The 16,645-nt window shown below is 29.5% G+C and overlaps 1 protein-coding gene across 5 annotated transcripts in view; it reads right to left on the minus strand.

Moving 5' to 3' along the window:
• Positions 1–15,738, minus strand: part of LOC107447945 (papilin) — a 97,474-nt gene extending 81,736 nt beyond the window's left edge. For 4 of the 5 annotated variants that reach the window (XM_087159702.1, XM_087159700.1, XM_087159701.1 and 1 more), the window contains exon 1: positions 9,190–9,355. In XM_087159702.1, the coding sequence (XP_087015828.1) occupies positions 9,190–9,212 (23 nt within the window). In that variant the 5' untranslated portion in view covers positions 9,213–9,355. Of the gene's footprint in view, positions 1–9,189; positions 9,356–15,599 lie in introns of those variants that run through there. The other variant, XM_087159703.1, reaches the window with a different exon arrangement.
• Between the last annotated feature and the right edge of the window lie 907 nt (positions 15,739–16,645).

A 16,645-nucleotide genomic window follows, 5' to 3' on the forward strand; every position in this document is an offset into this window, starting at 1 on the left:
CATGATGTATATATTTGGTAACCTTATCATAATTAGAATCTAATAAATACATACACCTGAGGACTCGCAAACTACGATCATTCTTTACTTAAATAATTGGAGCCTTTATCAAAAATAGAGTAAGAAAAATATAAAAAGATTATGAAGGTTCATTATATATATATACTTGGATAACCATTATCAAAAATAGATTTAAAATATTACATACCCCTTAGGGCTCACGAATAATAAACGTTAACTGCATATATATTCGGAGCCCTTTTCAAAAATAGAGTAAGAAAAATACAACAACATTGTGGCTCACAAATTATGGACGTTCATTGTGTATGTAATTGGAACCATTATAAGAAATAAAATAAGAAAATTATTATATACTCATTATTGCTAGCAAATTTTGACCATTGTCCGCTGCATAATCGTTTATTTCATATATATATATATATATATATATAATGATACAATATCAGAAAGCACTCTTTTTTGCGGATATAATTGTGTGGGCTGATGAAAAGATTATCTCTCCTATTTTCCGGATTTTTTAAAAAAAATTTATTCCCCCCCCCAGTTGTTTTTTTTTTTTTTTATTATTATTTTTCTTTCCCCTTCCCCCCTTTTTTTCGTATGTCTGTAATTTTCCTTTGTTTTATCTTCATTTTAAACTTATTTATAAATATATATATATATATATATATATATATATATATATATATATATATATATATATATATATATATATATATATATATATATATATATATATATATATATATATATATATATATATCAACAAATTAATGGTATTCCCATGGGAAATAATTTTAGTACTAACATCTGCAATATTTTTCTTTTTCTACAAGAATATAGATTTGTAAAATCACATGTTAATCTTCCAATTGATTCTCTCTTTCTCAGATTCATTGATGATCTATTAGTTATTAATTTTAATGATTTCGATATTCTAGCAAAACATATTTATCCAAATGAATTAATTCTTAATAAAACAAATAATAGTAATTCTTCAGCAAATTTTTTAGATTTGACTCTTAATATTAATGCAGATAAAAATATTACATCTAAACTTTTTGACAAAAGAAATGAATTTAAATTTCCAGTTAAAAAATGCATAGATTTCAACTCTAACTTAGCCAATAAGGTTTTTTCTAATATTATTGCCAATCAAATTCATAGATTTTACAGGAATAATTCTAACTATAACGAGTTTTTATTAGATACTGATATATATAAAAACGATTTAATTAATAGCCATTTTCCTAGTTCATTTCTTAATTTCTATTTTAAAAAAATCTTAAAAAACTTGGTACATTAATTTTTAATTTTTATTTAATTTTTCTGTTTTAAGAATAAGCTCTGATTTTTTCAAGGTAGGAACTAACTATGATAAACTATTCCTAAAGCCACTGGACGGAATAGTTTGGATGTATGACCTTTTATACTGGATTAGTTAAGTATTTTTAGTTACTTTTTAATATTTGTAGCCTCTTAAAATTAATTTAATTTTAATTGTCCAGTATAATAAACAGTTTATTTATTTATTTACTTATTTAATTATTTTTATTTTTGTATAAGTGGAATGGGCTCTGGTTCATAAAGAACCACCCCAAATAAATGCAGGTGATACGTGTATACTTTAAAATTATGTAAGGTTGTATGAATGAAGAATAAAACCTATAAACGGTTTTCTATTCCTGTATGCAGGCTCTGATTTTTAAATAAGTCACCCTATGAAAGATGGATATGTGTATTCTGTAATATTATGAATGAAGGATGAGTCTATAAACGGCTTTCTATCCTGACAGACTGACTTTTAAATTAATTTCCCTATTAATGATTTTTTTTTTTTTTTATTTATTTATTTTTTATTTATTTATTTTTTTTTTAAGACTGCTAATTTATTCAATCCGTTAAACATTTTTATTATTTTTTCAATTTTATTACCTTTTTACTAATTGTTTCTCATAGATGGCAGCACTAATATTTTACCTAAACATTTTTTTCTTCTTCTTCGATCAAATGTTTTTTTAATTTTATTATATTCGATTCAAGCTATAAGCAATATTTTACATCTTCGCGATTTTTGTTAACTGTTTTATTATTGTACTTTTAAACCTAAACCGCGTTTTAATTCACGCCGGTAAGTTTGATTTCCTTTTACATTTTTCTTTTATTTCATGATTTTTTTCAAAATAAGGTTTTTTGCGATATCGACACATATAAAGAATAATTTTTATCTTAGGATAATTATTCTTTATTCAGAAATATCGCATTATTTATGGCAATTAGATGTGTCTTGACAACGACTATTTGCCTATACCATTCTTGTTTCTCTACCATTTAGTTTTTTATTTTATTCATGTTTTTCATGTTAATTTGTGTATATATATATATATATATATATATCGTGTTCGTTTTCTATAATTTAAAGGCTTTATCATGAAATAATTATTTTAATTTAACTTATGATCTCAATAAGTAATATAGAAATTCTAAATTAGAATATTAATTGCTTTCGGCAGCTAATTTAAGGTAGGTCATGAGGACTTCAGAAAGTAGTTTAAAATAAATTAAAGGATGTTTAGAAATCATTCATCCGATCAGTAGCTTAAAAATCTTTTTAAACCATTCTTATTTTAGGTCTTTGTAGATTCAGAAAATATAATCACTCAGCGACAAAAAATCATCAAATAAAAGGTGCAATGCAATGCTTCTTACAGGAGGCAATGCTTCTTACAAGAAGAGCAAAATTTAAAGTCATTCGAACTATTTTTAATTTTCTTTCAGTTTCTTCTTTTTTATTTTTTCTACTGCTGACACTTTCCACAAATATTTTAACTCACTCAGATTTGCAACAAGCACAAATTTTAAATATAGTACAAGATTTAAAATTACTAAAATTATCCTATAGCACTTCTTACTTAAGGGACATGGTTTGTTCTGAAATATAAATATATGGCGTTAATTGAACAGAATCCATTTTTACGCGCTGTAATAAAAGGCATGAGGTAATTTCGCTTACTTAATAGTCGTTTTCGCGTTCTTACTACAATGGTAAATAGAGATCAGAAATAGAGTTTTTTTTCCAGCTATTTGCTGGAACTTTCAGTTAGAAAGCTTACTTACTACACACGTACAACAAAAAAGTAAACGATTTTCAGCAAATTAGTAAATAAGAAAAATAAATCAATGAACGAGCAAATCAATAAATTAAAAAAATATGCGAATAGAATAACTAAGAAATGAGCCAATCGGAACAATTAATCGATGAATCAATGTAAACACCGTTAACGAATCGACGAATCAGCAAATAAATGAAGCAATAAATCACCGAATGTAAGTAATAACGAATCGATGATTCAGCAGGTCAACGATTCGATAAAACAGTGAATGTGTCAACACAGAAACAGCATATCAACGAATCAGTAATTTTCCTACTGATTCTCCTATTCATTATATTCACTCTTTTAACTGTAACCAGCTGATTTATTTATTCATTCATTTGATATTTGACTGATTCTTTAAACTTATTCAATATTTTTTGATTCGCTTATTAACTCTCAAACTCACTTATTCAACGAATTGTTTATCAATTTACAAATTCAATCATTAGCCATTTCCCCAGTTTAGAAGACAAACTTTGATATCTCACGGGTTGTATTAATAAGTACGAGTCATTATGCAATAATCTATAATAATATGACGCATATTTTATTTTCTGTAACCGTCGTTGAACAGTTTACGATTACCAATGTTCAGCTCCGTCGTTTTGTAATTTCGAAATCGATCCAGAAGACAAAGAAACTCCTGGATCAATACCCCCAGAGGCATTGGCTTGTTAAGGAAACTTCGAGGAATTGCTGACCCCGACAGATTTCAAGTGCTCCAGTTACCATTTAATACGAGGGGATTCGTCGGTTGGCACGAGCCTGTTCTCACGAGCACGAGTCCAGCACCCTACCTACCAGGCTATCCCGGCGTAAACTAACTTAAATGTTTAGACTCTGTAGTAATCCATAATCTATATGTTTCAATTCTATGTCAAAAATGAAGTTCAGATGGCCAATATAGGTAGCAAATAAAAATAAAGTGAAGAAAAGGACGAAGAAAAAAACGCCATCGAAATCTACTGAATAACTTGTGAGGTAGGAGGAAAACATCAAAACCAGTTTGATTACCTGATGAAACTTGGGTGGCCTTCTTTATAATAATCGTCTTTTAACTCTACTCTCTGAAAATTATATAGGTTTAGATATTGTCTTTCTTAGTTGTGATTCGTTAGATAAATTTTACTTGCTCTAATATTAATAATTGCTGTAATATCGATAATATCTTTACGTCAAAATCGGTCAAATAGTTTCTGAGTTATTGCATTTAAAAAGTTGTATAGTTAAAATACGATATCTCAAAAACTGTTATAACGATTTCAGTCAAATTTGGTATTTTGCCATTTAAAATTGCATTTTTTAAAATGATGTAAAAATCTGCGCACATTTTAACTCAAAAATATTTTTAGCTGTTAATAAATAAAATTATTAAAAATAATAAATAAGCATTAAAAATTATTGTTCGAGGAGGATTATCTCTGGACAAACGAATTTTATACAAACACTGTGCGAAAATTTTCGTTGCATTAAAAAACTAGAGATGTGAAATACGCGAGAAATACAATTAACATTGATGTCCAAACTTTCGACCGCTTTCCTAACCACATTTAAACCTAATAGCACCACATTTTCCAGATTGTGGTTACTCGCCCCCCAATTTTGAGGGTCAAGAATCAGAGTCCGTCCGAAGAAAGTTATGTTTATTCAGAGAAAGCATGTTTTTGTGTCTGATTTCATGGTCGTATGTATCGTCTGAACCAGTAATTTACAGTTTCTAAGTTAGGCCTTCGAAACTTTAAGATTGAGTCTTAGTGCGCGAAAATCGGATTTTTTGATCAAAAGTTATTTAAAGTATTCTCCCCCCTTTTTTTACGCTCTGTATACACTTTTTTCTGCTTCCTTTTTGTCAATGATTCTAAAAATGTATTTTAAGGTTGGCAATTACATAAAACCTTCTATATTTGTATATAGATAAAAATGTTTAAAAGTTTTTTTTTTTTTTTTTGAAAACAAAAAATGCTTTTTACGATTACATTTCTGTACAATGTACTCTTCTGTATTCTTATACGATGGTGCTGAAAAGATAATCTAAAACGTCTTTTGAATAATTAAATACTTATAATTTGAATTACGACAACTGTTACGAATTACGATGTTAAGAACAATACAATCAAATTAAAGAGACAAAAAAGGAAAGTTCAATTAAGAAAAATTGTCAATTAATTTTTTCCTATAATATTTTGCTACGTATATAATTTTCAGCTAGTACATCTTTTCGGTAATATTCCTCATCATCATCATATCTGGCTAGACAGCCCAGGGTAGGCCAGTGCCTTCCTTTGAATTCGAATCCACTTCTCTCTACTTTTGACACTTGTTCTCCAGTTTTTCTCCTTTAGAGTAAGGAGATCAGTCTCAACTAAATCCAGCCATCTTAGCCTGGGTCTACCTCTTATCCTGTTCGTTAGGGGTTTGTGTAACAGGATTTTTTTTTAAATTTGAGTCATCATTCCTTCTGAAAATGTGAGCTGCCCAGTTCATTCGATGTATTTTAATGAATTTCACAATATCTGGCTCTCTGTAGATTTTATACAGTTCAGTATTATATCGTCTTCTCCAGGAATTATTTATTTTTATCCCACCAAGGATGGCCCTCAAAACTTTTCTCTCAAAAATGGCAATTTTATTTTCACCAGCTTGAGTTAGGTTCCAGGTCTCAGAGCCATAGATAAGTATTGGCCTGATTAATGTTTTATAGAGTAAAAGTTTTGTATTTTTTGATAAAAGAGAGGATTTGAAAAAACGTTTTAAACCATAAAAAGCTTTATTTGAACAAATTAGACGACTCCGAATCTCATTGTCTATGTTATTGTCGGCAGTAACTATTGAACCAAGGTAAGTAAAATTCTGAACAGCCTGAAACCTGTGAGAACCAATCTCCAGATAGGATTCAGTAAAATTTAATTTAGCAAGTACAGGCATGTATTTGGCCTTATCGGTATGGTAATATTCCTATATCCGCTTAATTTGGAGCTATATAATATTATAGATTAACAATTGAGTAGTTTAGATATGAAAACTACGAATGTACTAATAATGTGCTTTAAGAAAAATTAAAAAAAAAGTATTAATTATGCAATCGAGGCAAATTAATTAGTGCTTACGATATTTTAAGTTGCGAAATCGGACAAAAATAACGTAATTTTTCTGAATAAACATACATATTTTTCGAAGAACTTGGATTTTTAGGGATTACGACCAAAATTAGGGATAGCCGTATTCTAGGAAGTAGTTTGGTCAGAAGAGAGGTCCAAAGTTTGTACCCCTTACTGTTAATTTTATTTTTTGTGTATTTGGCCATATCTCAAGAACTTCTTAAGCGAATCGTCTTTGCATACAATTATAAAATTCATTTATCCAAAGACAATTTAAATCAAAAATAACTTTTTGTAAACATTTATTATTTTTTATTATTTTATTTAATAATAGTCGAAAAAATCTGAACCGTAAATTTTTACATCATTTTAAATAATAAAATTTAAAATGACAAAATAGAAAATTTGAGCGAAATCGGTCTAATAGTTCCTGAGAAATCAAATTTTTAAAAAGTCACATTTCTAAAATTTGATTCCTCAAGAACTATTGAACTGATTTCGCTCAAATTTGGTATTTTGCCATGCATGACTGTATTCTTTAAACTATACCTTAAAATTCAAAAATTTCCATTGGATCAATTATTCACCGATCATTAGATCAAAAGTTTTTCACAATAATCTTTTCTTTTCCTTTTTTGCGTACTGTACATGTGCATACTCTTTTTCCTATTTTCATAAGCTCACTATTTCATTTCTTTTTTTCCTTTTGCACTCTCACTTTAAAAAAGCAGTTCACAAATCGAACATCCGAATTGTTGCATTAAAAGAATAGTTGAAATACGCAACTTATGGTAAAACTTATGCATATTCGGTATCAATTGAATTATCATTCATTAAAAATACTTTCAAAAAGCATAATTTTAAATCTTCAAATTTTACTGTACAATTCATTCTAGAATTTAAAAAAATAAATCAAAGAAAGTAAGTACTACACTTGTGTTCTTATTTGTTATAATTTAGAACTTTCCTTAAATGAAACGATAACGCAAAAATACTCGATTGAACGAATATGAACACCATTTGAATTACAAAATTTAACTTTACAGTAATAGGAACCTTTAATGCATTGAGGTGCTACATCGATATAAATGTACTATAAATATTAAAAAAAGGAGTTTTTAAAAAAATAAAATTTTAATTTCGTGTATTTTTGTTATTTTGTTAAAGAAATAAAAAAGAATCAAAAAAATATTCATTATAACAATTTTTAGAAGTTAGAGATAAAAAAAAGTTTTTTTTAGAAAATTCAAATAAAATGTTTTTCACTAAAAACATGATTTTAAAAATTTCTTACACCAAAGCCATAATTATTACTTCTAAACAGTAATCACAAATAATCTAATCCACAATTTCTATCGCCATATAAATCACAAGGAAATCCTTCTACGAATCACATTTACATTACAAAATGCAACTTTACAAGCGTATAACCCTTTATTGCAATGAGATGTAACAAAGATAAAAAATAAAATGCTTTTAAAAAAATAAAACTTTACCTTCATGTATTATTGTTATTTTGTTTAAAAAATAAAATATTTTTTTGCTTCTTTTTTGACAATTTGAAGAAGTTACAGCTAAAAAGAAATTTTTTTAGAAAATTCGAAAAAATTTTCTGCACTAAAAACGCAATTTTAAGAATCTCTAATTCCAAATATTAAGCCATAATTATTACTTCTAAGCCTTAATCACAAATAGTCTAAACCACAAATCCAATTACTACATAAATCCCTTACGGATGATTTTTGCAATGAAAAATGAATTTTAGAAGTAGGGGGAACTTTAATGTAATAAAAATGTATTTTTAATCGTAAAAAAGCCTTTTAAAAAATATAAGACAGTATTTTTTTGTTATTTTGTTTAAAAATTTTCAACTTTTTTAATGTTTCATTTTTTACAATTTTAAGAGAACAGAGTGAAAAAAAGTTCTAGGAAATAAGAATAAATTTTTTAACACCAAACACATAATTTAAATAACCTCTAATTCCAAAAATCGAAGCATAATTATTACTACGAAACAAAAATGACAAATAGTCTAAATCACAAACCAATAGCTATATAAATCATGAGGAAATCTTTATTCGAATTCCATTTGCATTACAAATTGTAGCTTTACAAGTGTAGGAACCTTTAATACCATGAGATGCAACGTTGGTAAAGATGTGTTTTCAAGAGTAAAAAAAGAGTTTTTAACACTAGAAAGACTGAAACTTAGTATAAATATTGCCCAAAAGCAGTCAAAATGACTGCATTGTAAAAGAATAACTAAGGTGTAAAGAAATTTGTTTAATTAATTTTTAATACTTCTTATATTATTTACAGTTATATTATTTACAGTATAACAAGTTATTAGTAAATCTTAACAATAAAAAAATTTACTTCAGTTGGAAAAAAAATTATTTATGCATTATTATTTGTACATATTTTGCAAATGAAAAAGTAGTCAAAATTACTTCTTTGGGCAATCTAGTGTTAAAAGATATAAAAGTCTACTTTTTTTCTGTATTTTGTCATTTTGTCTAAAAATGAAACGAATAAAATTTAGTGTTTCATTTTTAAGAATTTTAAGAGATTAGAAATGAAAAAATGTTCTTTTCAGAAAACACATTTGTCTACGCTAATCTCTAATTCCAAAAATTAATGCATGATTATTACTGCTAAACAGAAATCACAAATAACCTAAATGAGAAAATTTCCTTTCCATGAGAAAATTCTTAATTAAAAATAAATACTCTTCTTTTTTTAATTTTAGATATCCTGAGAAGAATTTCTTAAAATGAAATAATCATCTAAATTACTAACTTATTTTCATATTAAAAGCCTATCTTTAATATTTTGTTCTCTCTTTGACCATCACAATAAAAATACACACTTAATTGCACTCCCACGAACAAACTCGTATAAAATCAAGAACTCACCTATGACCCCCAGGACCACACATTTTGAACAAACTAAGCAATTAATAATTTTCAAGAACTTCGCGTGTGAGAAAAACCGCTCCAGACAGTAAACTTCTTCCTCTCCGACTTCTCTTGAAAAACAGATTCCGACTCTCTGACTTCCACAAAATGTTTCTTCCCCCCCCCCCCCTTTCCATGGCACTATCTCCAACTTGATACAACAGAGGATGGGGTGGGAGAAAGGGGAGCATAGCCAATAGTGACCGAGAAATTAGGGGTGGGTACATTTACAGAAGCTTTTCCTGCCTGTGTGCTAGGAGGGGAAGCGAAAAAAAGAAGAAAAATGTCATGGCAAGGGCCCATATTTGTTTGTTTGTTATGGGGTTTAGGTGAAAGTTGAATGCATTCGATTGTTTACACAGGTTCGGTAAATAAACATAAAATTGAACTTGATTCGTGACTCCTAATTATTTTATTTTTCTAAAAAAAAAAAATTTTAGAACATAATTAAATAAATGTCAGATAAAATATACATGAAACAGCAGCCCTTAATATATATATTTAGAAAGCCTATCAAAATGAGATCAAAAAAACGTACACATTTGTATTCGCGATATTCCTTAATATCAGCTCTTAATGGATATTTTTAGAATCCCTATCAACATGAGATCAAAAAGTATATACATTAGGGTTCGCAAAGTAGTTGAGGAAATAACGAAATCGCTGCCAATATATAATGAATCGCAACAGGATGTCAGTGGTAATGATGCATAAAAATATTTGCAGGGTGTTCCCTAATGGCAGTCTTTAATGGATATCTATAGAAACCCTATCAAAATGAGATAATAAAAAAAGTATACATATTAGGATTCGCAAAGTAATTGAGGAAAAAAAGGAATCGCCGCCAATATATAATGAATCGCAACAGGATGTCAGTGGTAATGATGCATAAAAATATATGCAGGGTGTTCCCTAATGGCAGTCTTTAATGGATATCTATAGAAATCCTATCAAAATGAGATAATAAAAGAAAGTATACATATTAGGATTCGCAAAGTAATTGAGGAAAAAAAGGAATCGCAGCCAATATATAATGAATCGCACCTGATGTCGGTGGTAATAAAACGTAATACAGGATATTCCATAATGGCAGCCCTTAATGGATATTTTTGGAATCCCTATCAAAATGAGATCAAAAAAGTATACATTAGAATTCGCAAAGTAGTTGAGTAAAAAACAAAATCGCCTCCAAAATATGATAAATCACAACCGTTATTGATGGTAATGAAAACATTAAAAGCAGTTTGATTGTAGAAGAAAACAGAAAGGAGCTGAAAAGCGCTTATTTGCAACACCTTTGAATTTTATCAGACAACCAAACTGATTATGATGCTCACCACACCTTTCTTTCCTCACTAATGATTCGATGGGTTTCGATAGCATTTTCGACCTCGCTGAAACAGTAATTTGAATCTATGCTTTTTTCCCCTTCATTTTTGGCAAGGATTCTAAAATTATACGTTAATGAAGTTGATTTTGGGACATCCTGTACAACCCCGAGGAGTACATATTTTGTACGTTCGAGAATCTTTAAGGTACATAAATTTCTGAAAATTCGCTTTTATTAAGGCAACAAAGATATTATTAAAAACAATTCAGCCGAAATAGTTCTGGAACTAAAGGGCAATTGAGGAAGCGTGGTTAGGAAACCGGGTATTCCTTACCGCCATTTCTTCTTCTTCAATGACAATCTGGTGTGATTCATGACCTTATTAAGAACAGATTTTCATCTTGACCTAACTGATGCCCTTGCTTTAAAGTTCTTAATTTTAAGGTCTTTTTCAAGGCAATCAATACGTCGTAATTTTGGTTTTCCTCTAGCTCGTCTACCGTACGGTTTTGCCATGAAAACCTTTTTGATATTTCCGTTTCCTTCCATTCTGACGAGTTGTTCTGCCCACTTTAATCTTTGTATTTTAAGGAATTTCATACCATCTGGTTCTTTACAGCTCTTATAAAGTTTATGAATTCGTTTTTTAGACCAAATACCATTATTTCGTATTCCTTTTAGAATCAGAAGTATTTTCCTTTCCAAAATGGTCAGCATTTTCTCCTCTTTTTGAGTTAGTTTCCATGTTTTTGAAGCATAAGTCAGTAAGCGCCGAATTAAGCATTTATTAAGCATGTACTTAGTTTTCTTACTGATCTGATCCAATCTCAAACCACAAAAATTTTTATTCGATTCAAACTATCTTCTTTTACTATCGGGTGTAAATTCTGGTTGTGTGGTACACGCATGTACCAGCATTTCCTTCGGATAATGACAAAGGATGAACCCAAAGACCATTGCCAGTTAGCTTATTATTAAATAGCTGTGGTGCGACACTAACAATCATGTCATTATGTCTATTTGATTAAAAATTCTTATTGGAGGTTATTTTTAACAGCGCGTGTACTGTGGCTTATTTGACGTCAAGTGACGTCAGGTAAATCGCAACAATTAATAATTCACGAGCCAATCAGGTTCAACACACAGCGTGACGTCGCTTACAGGTATCAAAGTAAATCTGATTTAAATCACATGGTTAGACATAATCACTTTACTTCTTCTCGAGTTACAAGTACCCAGTTGCTTCGTTAGATATTTTTTGAATCATGGAGGACTATGATGATAATAGTGCTATCCTTCAATATCAAATTGGAACAACTCTCTTCAAAAAAGTTATGAAGTTTATACACCCCCATGCATGGCAGCTAATAAAGCTGAGTTAGGGCTCACTTTTTGTGCCTACTAATGCCCCAAAACAATAGGATTTATTTATTACCCGATCCGAAACTCAAGTTCAAGATAAAAATAGAGCTAAAACTAGACAGCAAAAAAATAATTAATTAACAAAAAATGCCAGATGAAATATGTTGAGATAAATGATTTACGAACGCTTCTTGATTTTGTTCACCTAATAATTTTTTTTATACTTAATTACTTACCGGATTTTTATATATCTGTTTAATTTAAAAGTAATAAAGTAGCGAACAACTTAATTATGACCTCAAATATGCAAGCAGAGCCCGTCTCGTCAAGAACAGCAAATTCTTCTGATAGCTCAACTAAATGAGAAAAGTGCCTATTAAGAAATAAACCTAGAAAGACAGAGAACTGGAAATCGCGTACAGCATATAGTTGAACTATAACTATAGTAGTTGGAAAAATATTTTTTCAAAAGTCACATAACCTGTCTGCATCACTTGCAATTAAAGAAACGAGTTTTGGGAAACCGAGACTTTACCGAAACATTTTAGAACAGTCAAATTACGTAAATGTTACATTTCATCACATACCTTTATTTAAATAAAAAAGAATTAAGAGTATTTCCCTTAAACCATGCTACTTGTGGAGGAAATATAAAAAATAAGAAGCATGCTTTTAACTGACTGTTCTATGAGTCAAATGATTAATTACAAACTGATTTAACTTTATTTATCCAGAAATAAAAGGGAGAGGAAACTTTTCATTGTTAATACTAAAAACAGGAATAGAGAATTGGAAGTAGAGAATTAAAAATTTGATATGAAGGCATCAAAATGTTATTAGTTCTACAATAAAAAGAACGCTATACCACGGCAGAAGTCTGTCTTTGTTCCTAATAACGCTTAACAAGCAAAGCTCGCCAGCCTTTGGCCTTGTATGAATTAAGTGTGCCTTTCTTTTGACAAGAGACCATCGCAACGGTGAAAGTCCTTCTTAGTTCACAATCCCGCCGATAGATGGCAGCAACTCTCAATCCTGAGTCCACTTTCTCAATTTAGACATATATCTAAAGGGGAAGGAAATTCTCTATCCATGTTACTTTTCAGACACCGGCCACAGAGCTTTCGATTTTACAGATTTTGCGAGCACCTATATCGTATGTACTCCGTAGATCTTAGCGAAGTCTAGGATAGAACCGCAACCTCTCCAGACCGGAGTCCGATTCTCGAACGACTGAGAAATCACGGCCTCTTAAAAAAAGCATTGTCTTGATTTATCATAACTGTTAAAACTCCAGTCTTATTGTGATTGGTTTAAACAAATTTACTATTACTTCAATTTTTTTAAAATTAATTTAAAATCTTTATTGAATTAAATTTAAAAAAATTATATTATAAATTATTAATGATTATAAATCTGGCAATCACGGCCCGGGAGAGATCTTTTTTGGCAAATTGTGTTTCACTTACATTAGTAATTTACATTTAGGAGAAAAATGAGTTCAGATAAACCTAGAGTAAACAATAAAGATTCAAATGATGAAATAAATGTTTTCAAAATATCAATATGCAAACTTATTATTTCAAGATTACTTTCCCACTGCATAACCTTGAGTAATTTGCCATAATTTCATTGAATTTTACAATTATGATGTTTACTCTAGATTAGATCTGAACTCACTTTTCCCTATACTTGAAATTATTAATGTGCTACATGAAACACAATTTCCCATGCAGGATTTCTCACACAATACAGTATCCTTTGAAGCGCTTCATATACTTGCACTTGATGTAACGTGTGGTATTCATAAAGTGAATAGTATAATATATTTCTAAAGAGGTGCTACTTTAATTAACAAATCAAATATTGTATTATTGTTAATAATTGTACGATTATTCTTTTTTCATGTATATAACATGGAAAACTTCTTTTACGATGCAAATCAATAAATATTATATAATAACTGTTTGAAGCAGATGGGACCCGATGCCCCTTTCATATACTTTTTTCGAATTCTCTAATTATGAGCAAAAATATATTTTGGTATTTTTAAATAATAAAAATCAGTCTAATAGTTACTAAAATAATCTGTTAGATTATCGAAATTATATTTGTACTAAAATATAAAATTCCATAATTTTGAACTTTTTTTACACTCATATTCAAAAATTTATCAATAATTGATTAGAAATTTCAATGAAGAATAACTGTTTCACTCAGATTAAAATAACTGCAAATAAGTGCAAGTTTGAAATATTATTGTTTGGAAGTGAACCATGTTCGGAAGAGTTTAAAGCAGAAAAAGATGGCGGTGTTTCATGCTGTATTTGATAACCATAAATTATTAAAATGCTAAATATTTCATTTTCACTCATTTTAATCTAAATGAATACAAAATAATAAAAAAAAAGTATGAAAAATGTGCTTAATAAAAATTCTGCGCTCGAGAAAATGCCAATTTTGTGAAAATTCTTTTAATATTTACTATTTTTGAATTAATAGGCTATAATTAAATATTTTTAAATTATAGATTGTAATCTATTAAACTTTTTGATGCCTACCTCTAAACAATAGGAAAGAATCGGTTAAATAAATTCTGAGAAAACCTGATTAAAACTTATGACTAGAGAACATTATTGTTGAAACATTTTCCAAATCTTTGTATTTGACAAAATCATTTTATTCGTAGCAATTTAACATAAAAAAAAACTCCCTTTCCCAAAATAAAAACAGAAAGGATACAAGGAATAAAAAGTGATAAAAGATCAATGAAAAGAATAACTGAAGATATTTAAGTACCTTCTTTTTTTATTTGCAGTCTATATTTTCACCACGTGTTTAAGTAAATTTGCATTTAAAAAGGTTTATTTCCTCTCACCTTAGTTAGAGGGTTTTCAATGTAAAAAGAATATAAAGATAAACAACTCAAAACCTAAAAACAAAAGAAACTTTTTACGTGCATCGAAAAAACTTTACTTCTCGCACAAAACTTAGTGGTTTTTATTTAATGCAAGTATAACATGCTGTAAAATTTTTTATATTTTTTAACGCTTATTTAATGCACAGTTTTATACTGATCAATGCGGATTGTAAAAAGTTTTGCTTCCAAGTTCAGTTATATATAAAAAAATAAAAAAACTCCTTGGGAATTTCAATAACTTGTTAACACAGAAAAAACCAAATATCCAAAGCATACTTGCTGAAAAGACCACTGCCTTTTGCCTAAAATCGCTCATAACTTTTTAACCTTTAGCACTATGATTAAAAGTAACCACTTAGAAATTAAAAGCTTTTATGAATTAACATTTAGTAAGAACATTATTTTATGATTGTTATTTATTATATAAAAATATTGTACTGTGTACATATTTGAAACGAGTTAGTGCTAACATTATTTTAAAAATACTCAAGATGCGAAGTGTTAGATTATACAAATAGAGAAACTTTGTTTTTCAATGAATTTGTAATTATGTGAAATTTTATTAAAGTAATACTTTATTAACGTCAAGCGCTTAGTAGCTTAAGTAAAAAAATTGTGTATTTATACAATTATCAGTTGCCTCGACTTAGTTTCATTCGTTTCGGTGTGAACCAGAAACAATAGCTTACTCGTCTAGATAGATATACACAAGTTAATATCCGCCTCCTCAGCTATTTCAAAATGTCAACTAAAGCTTACCTCGGGGTAGCAACCTTCAGATATTAATATTACACCTAAGCCATAACTTTAAAAGTCAATTTCAGGTTATCCCATAATTATTCCAGCATTCAACTACGCAAGCTTCTAAGTTTAGGGTCAACTTATATAAATTTTAAATAATTTTCCATAGTACTGAACTTTATTATGTTTCTGTTATATTCAAGACTCTAATTACACACATTCATTGTTCCATATCACTCAATTATAAATCAATCCGAACCGATTCTTTTCGAACTTGTTGATTTTATTCAAGTTTTTCATACATTGAATTATGGATAACCTTTAGGCTGATCTAGAACATTTTCATTTCTCGAACCTGCAACCTATGACTACTTTCTTCCTGTTGAATATATGTACTTCAAAATCGACTTTCAGTACTCCGATATTTAAGCTGGTACGGTATGGCACTTTCATTTACGTCCCACTAGAGCTCCACAAGGGGCTATTGGCGGCGGTCTGAGAAACATTCTTAAGGATAATCTGGAGACAACGTACATACGTCACATCCCGTTTTATGGGATGGACACATTCACACACCATCCATCCGTCGATCGTAACCTTCTCCTGAACCAGCACACGATCAATCTCCGAATCAGTATCCCGAGAAGTATTTTATTTTTATTTTATATCCGTCTTTGAACAGTTGACCCAATTTCTTGAGTTTACGACTTCTAAGTTTCAACTCCGTAGTTTTGTAATTGTGAACCCAATCCAGAAGATAAGGGAACTCCTGGATCAAGTATTGGGAGAAATTTTTCTCCGTGGAGGACATTTTGATGGAACGAAACCGTATTTGCGTTACATGGAGAGGAAAACCACGAAAACCACCCATGGTTAGCCAGACGGCAAGAGGACTCTAACCTATGATCCGTCTACAACTGAGGATATTTTACGTCAGCACTGTGGTCAGTGCAAGCCAGATGCGGAATTCGTATCGACCAGCAATCGCCGGGATTCGAACTCAGTTAACTTCACTGGAAGGCGAACGCTCTATCCTCTGAGCCATCACGGCTCCCCCAGAGGTA

The sequence above is a fragment of the Parasteatoda tepidariorum genome, chromosome 3, assembly GCF_982258835.1.
Source record: "Parasteatoda tepidariorum strain Cologne lab strain chromosome 3, Ptep-v5.0, whole genome shotgun sequence".
NCBI classification, from domain to species: Eukaryota; Metazoa; Arthropoda; class Arachnida; order Araneae; family Theridiidae; genus Parasteatoda; species Parasteatoda tepidariorum.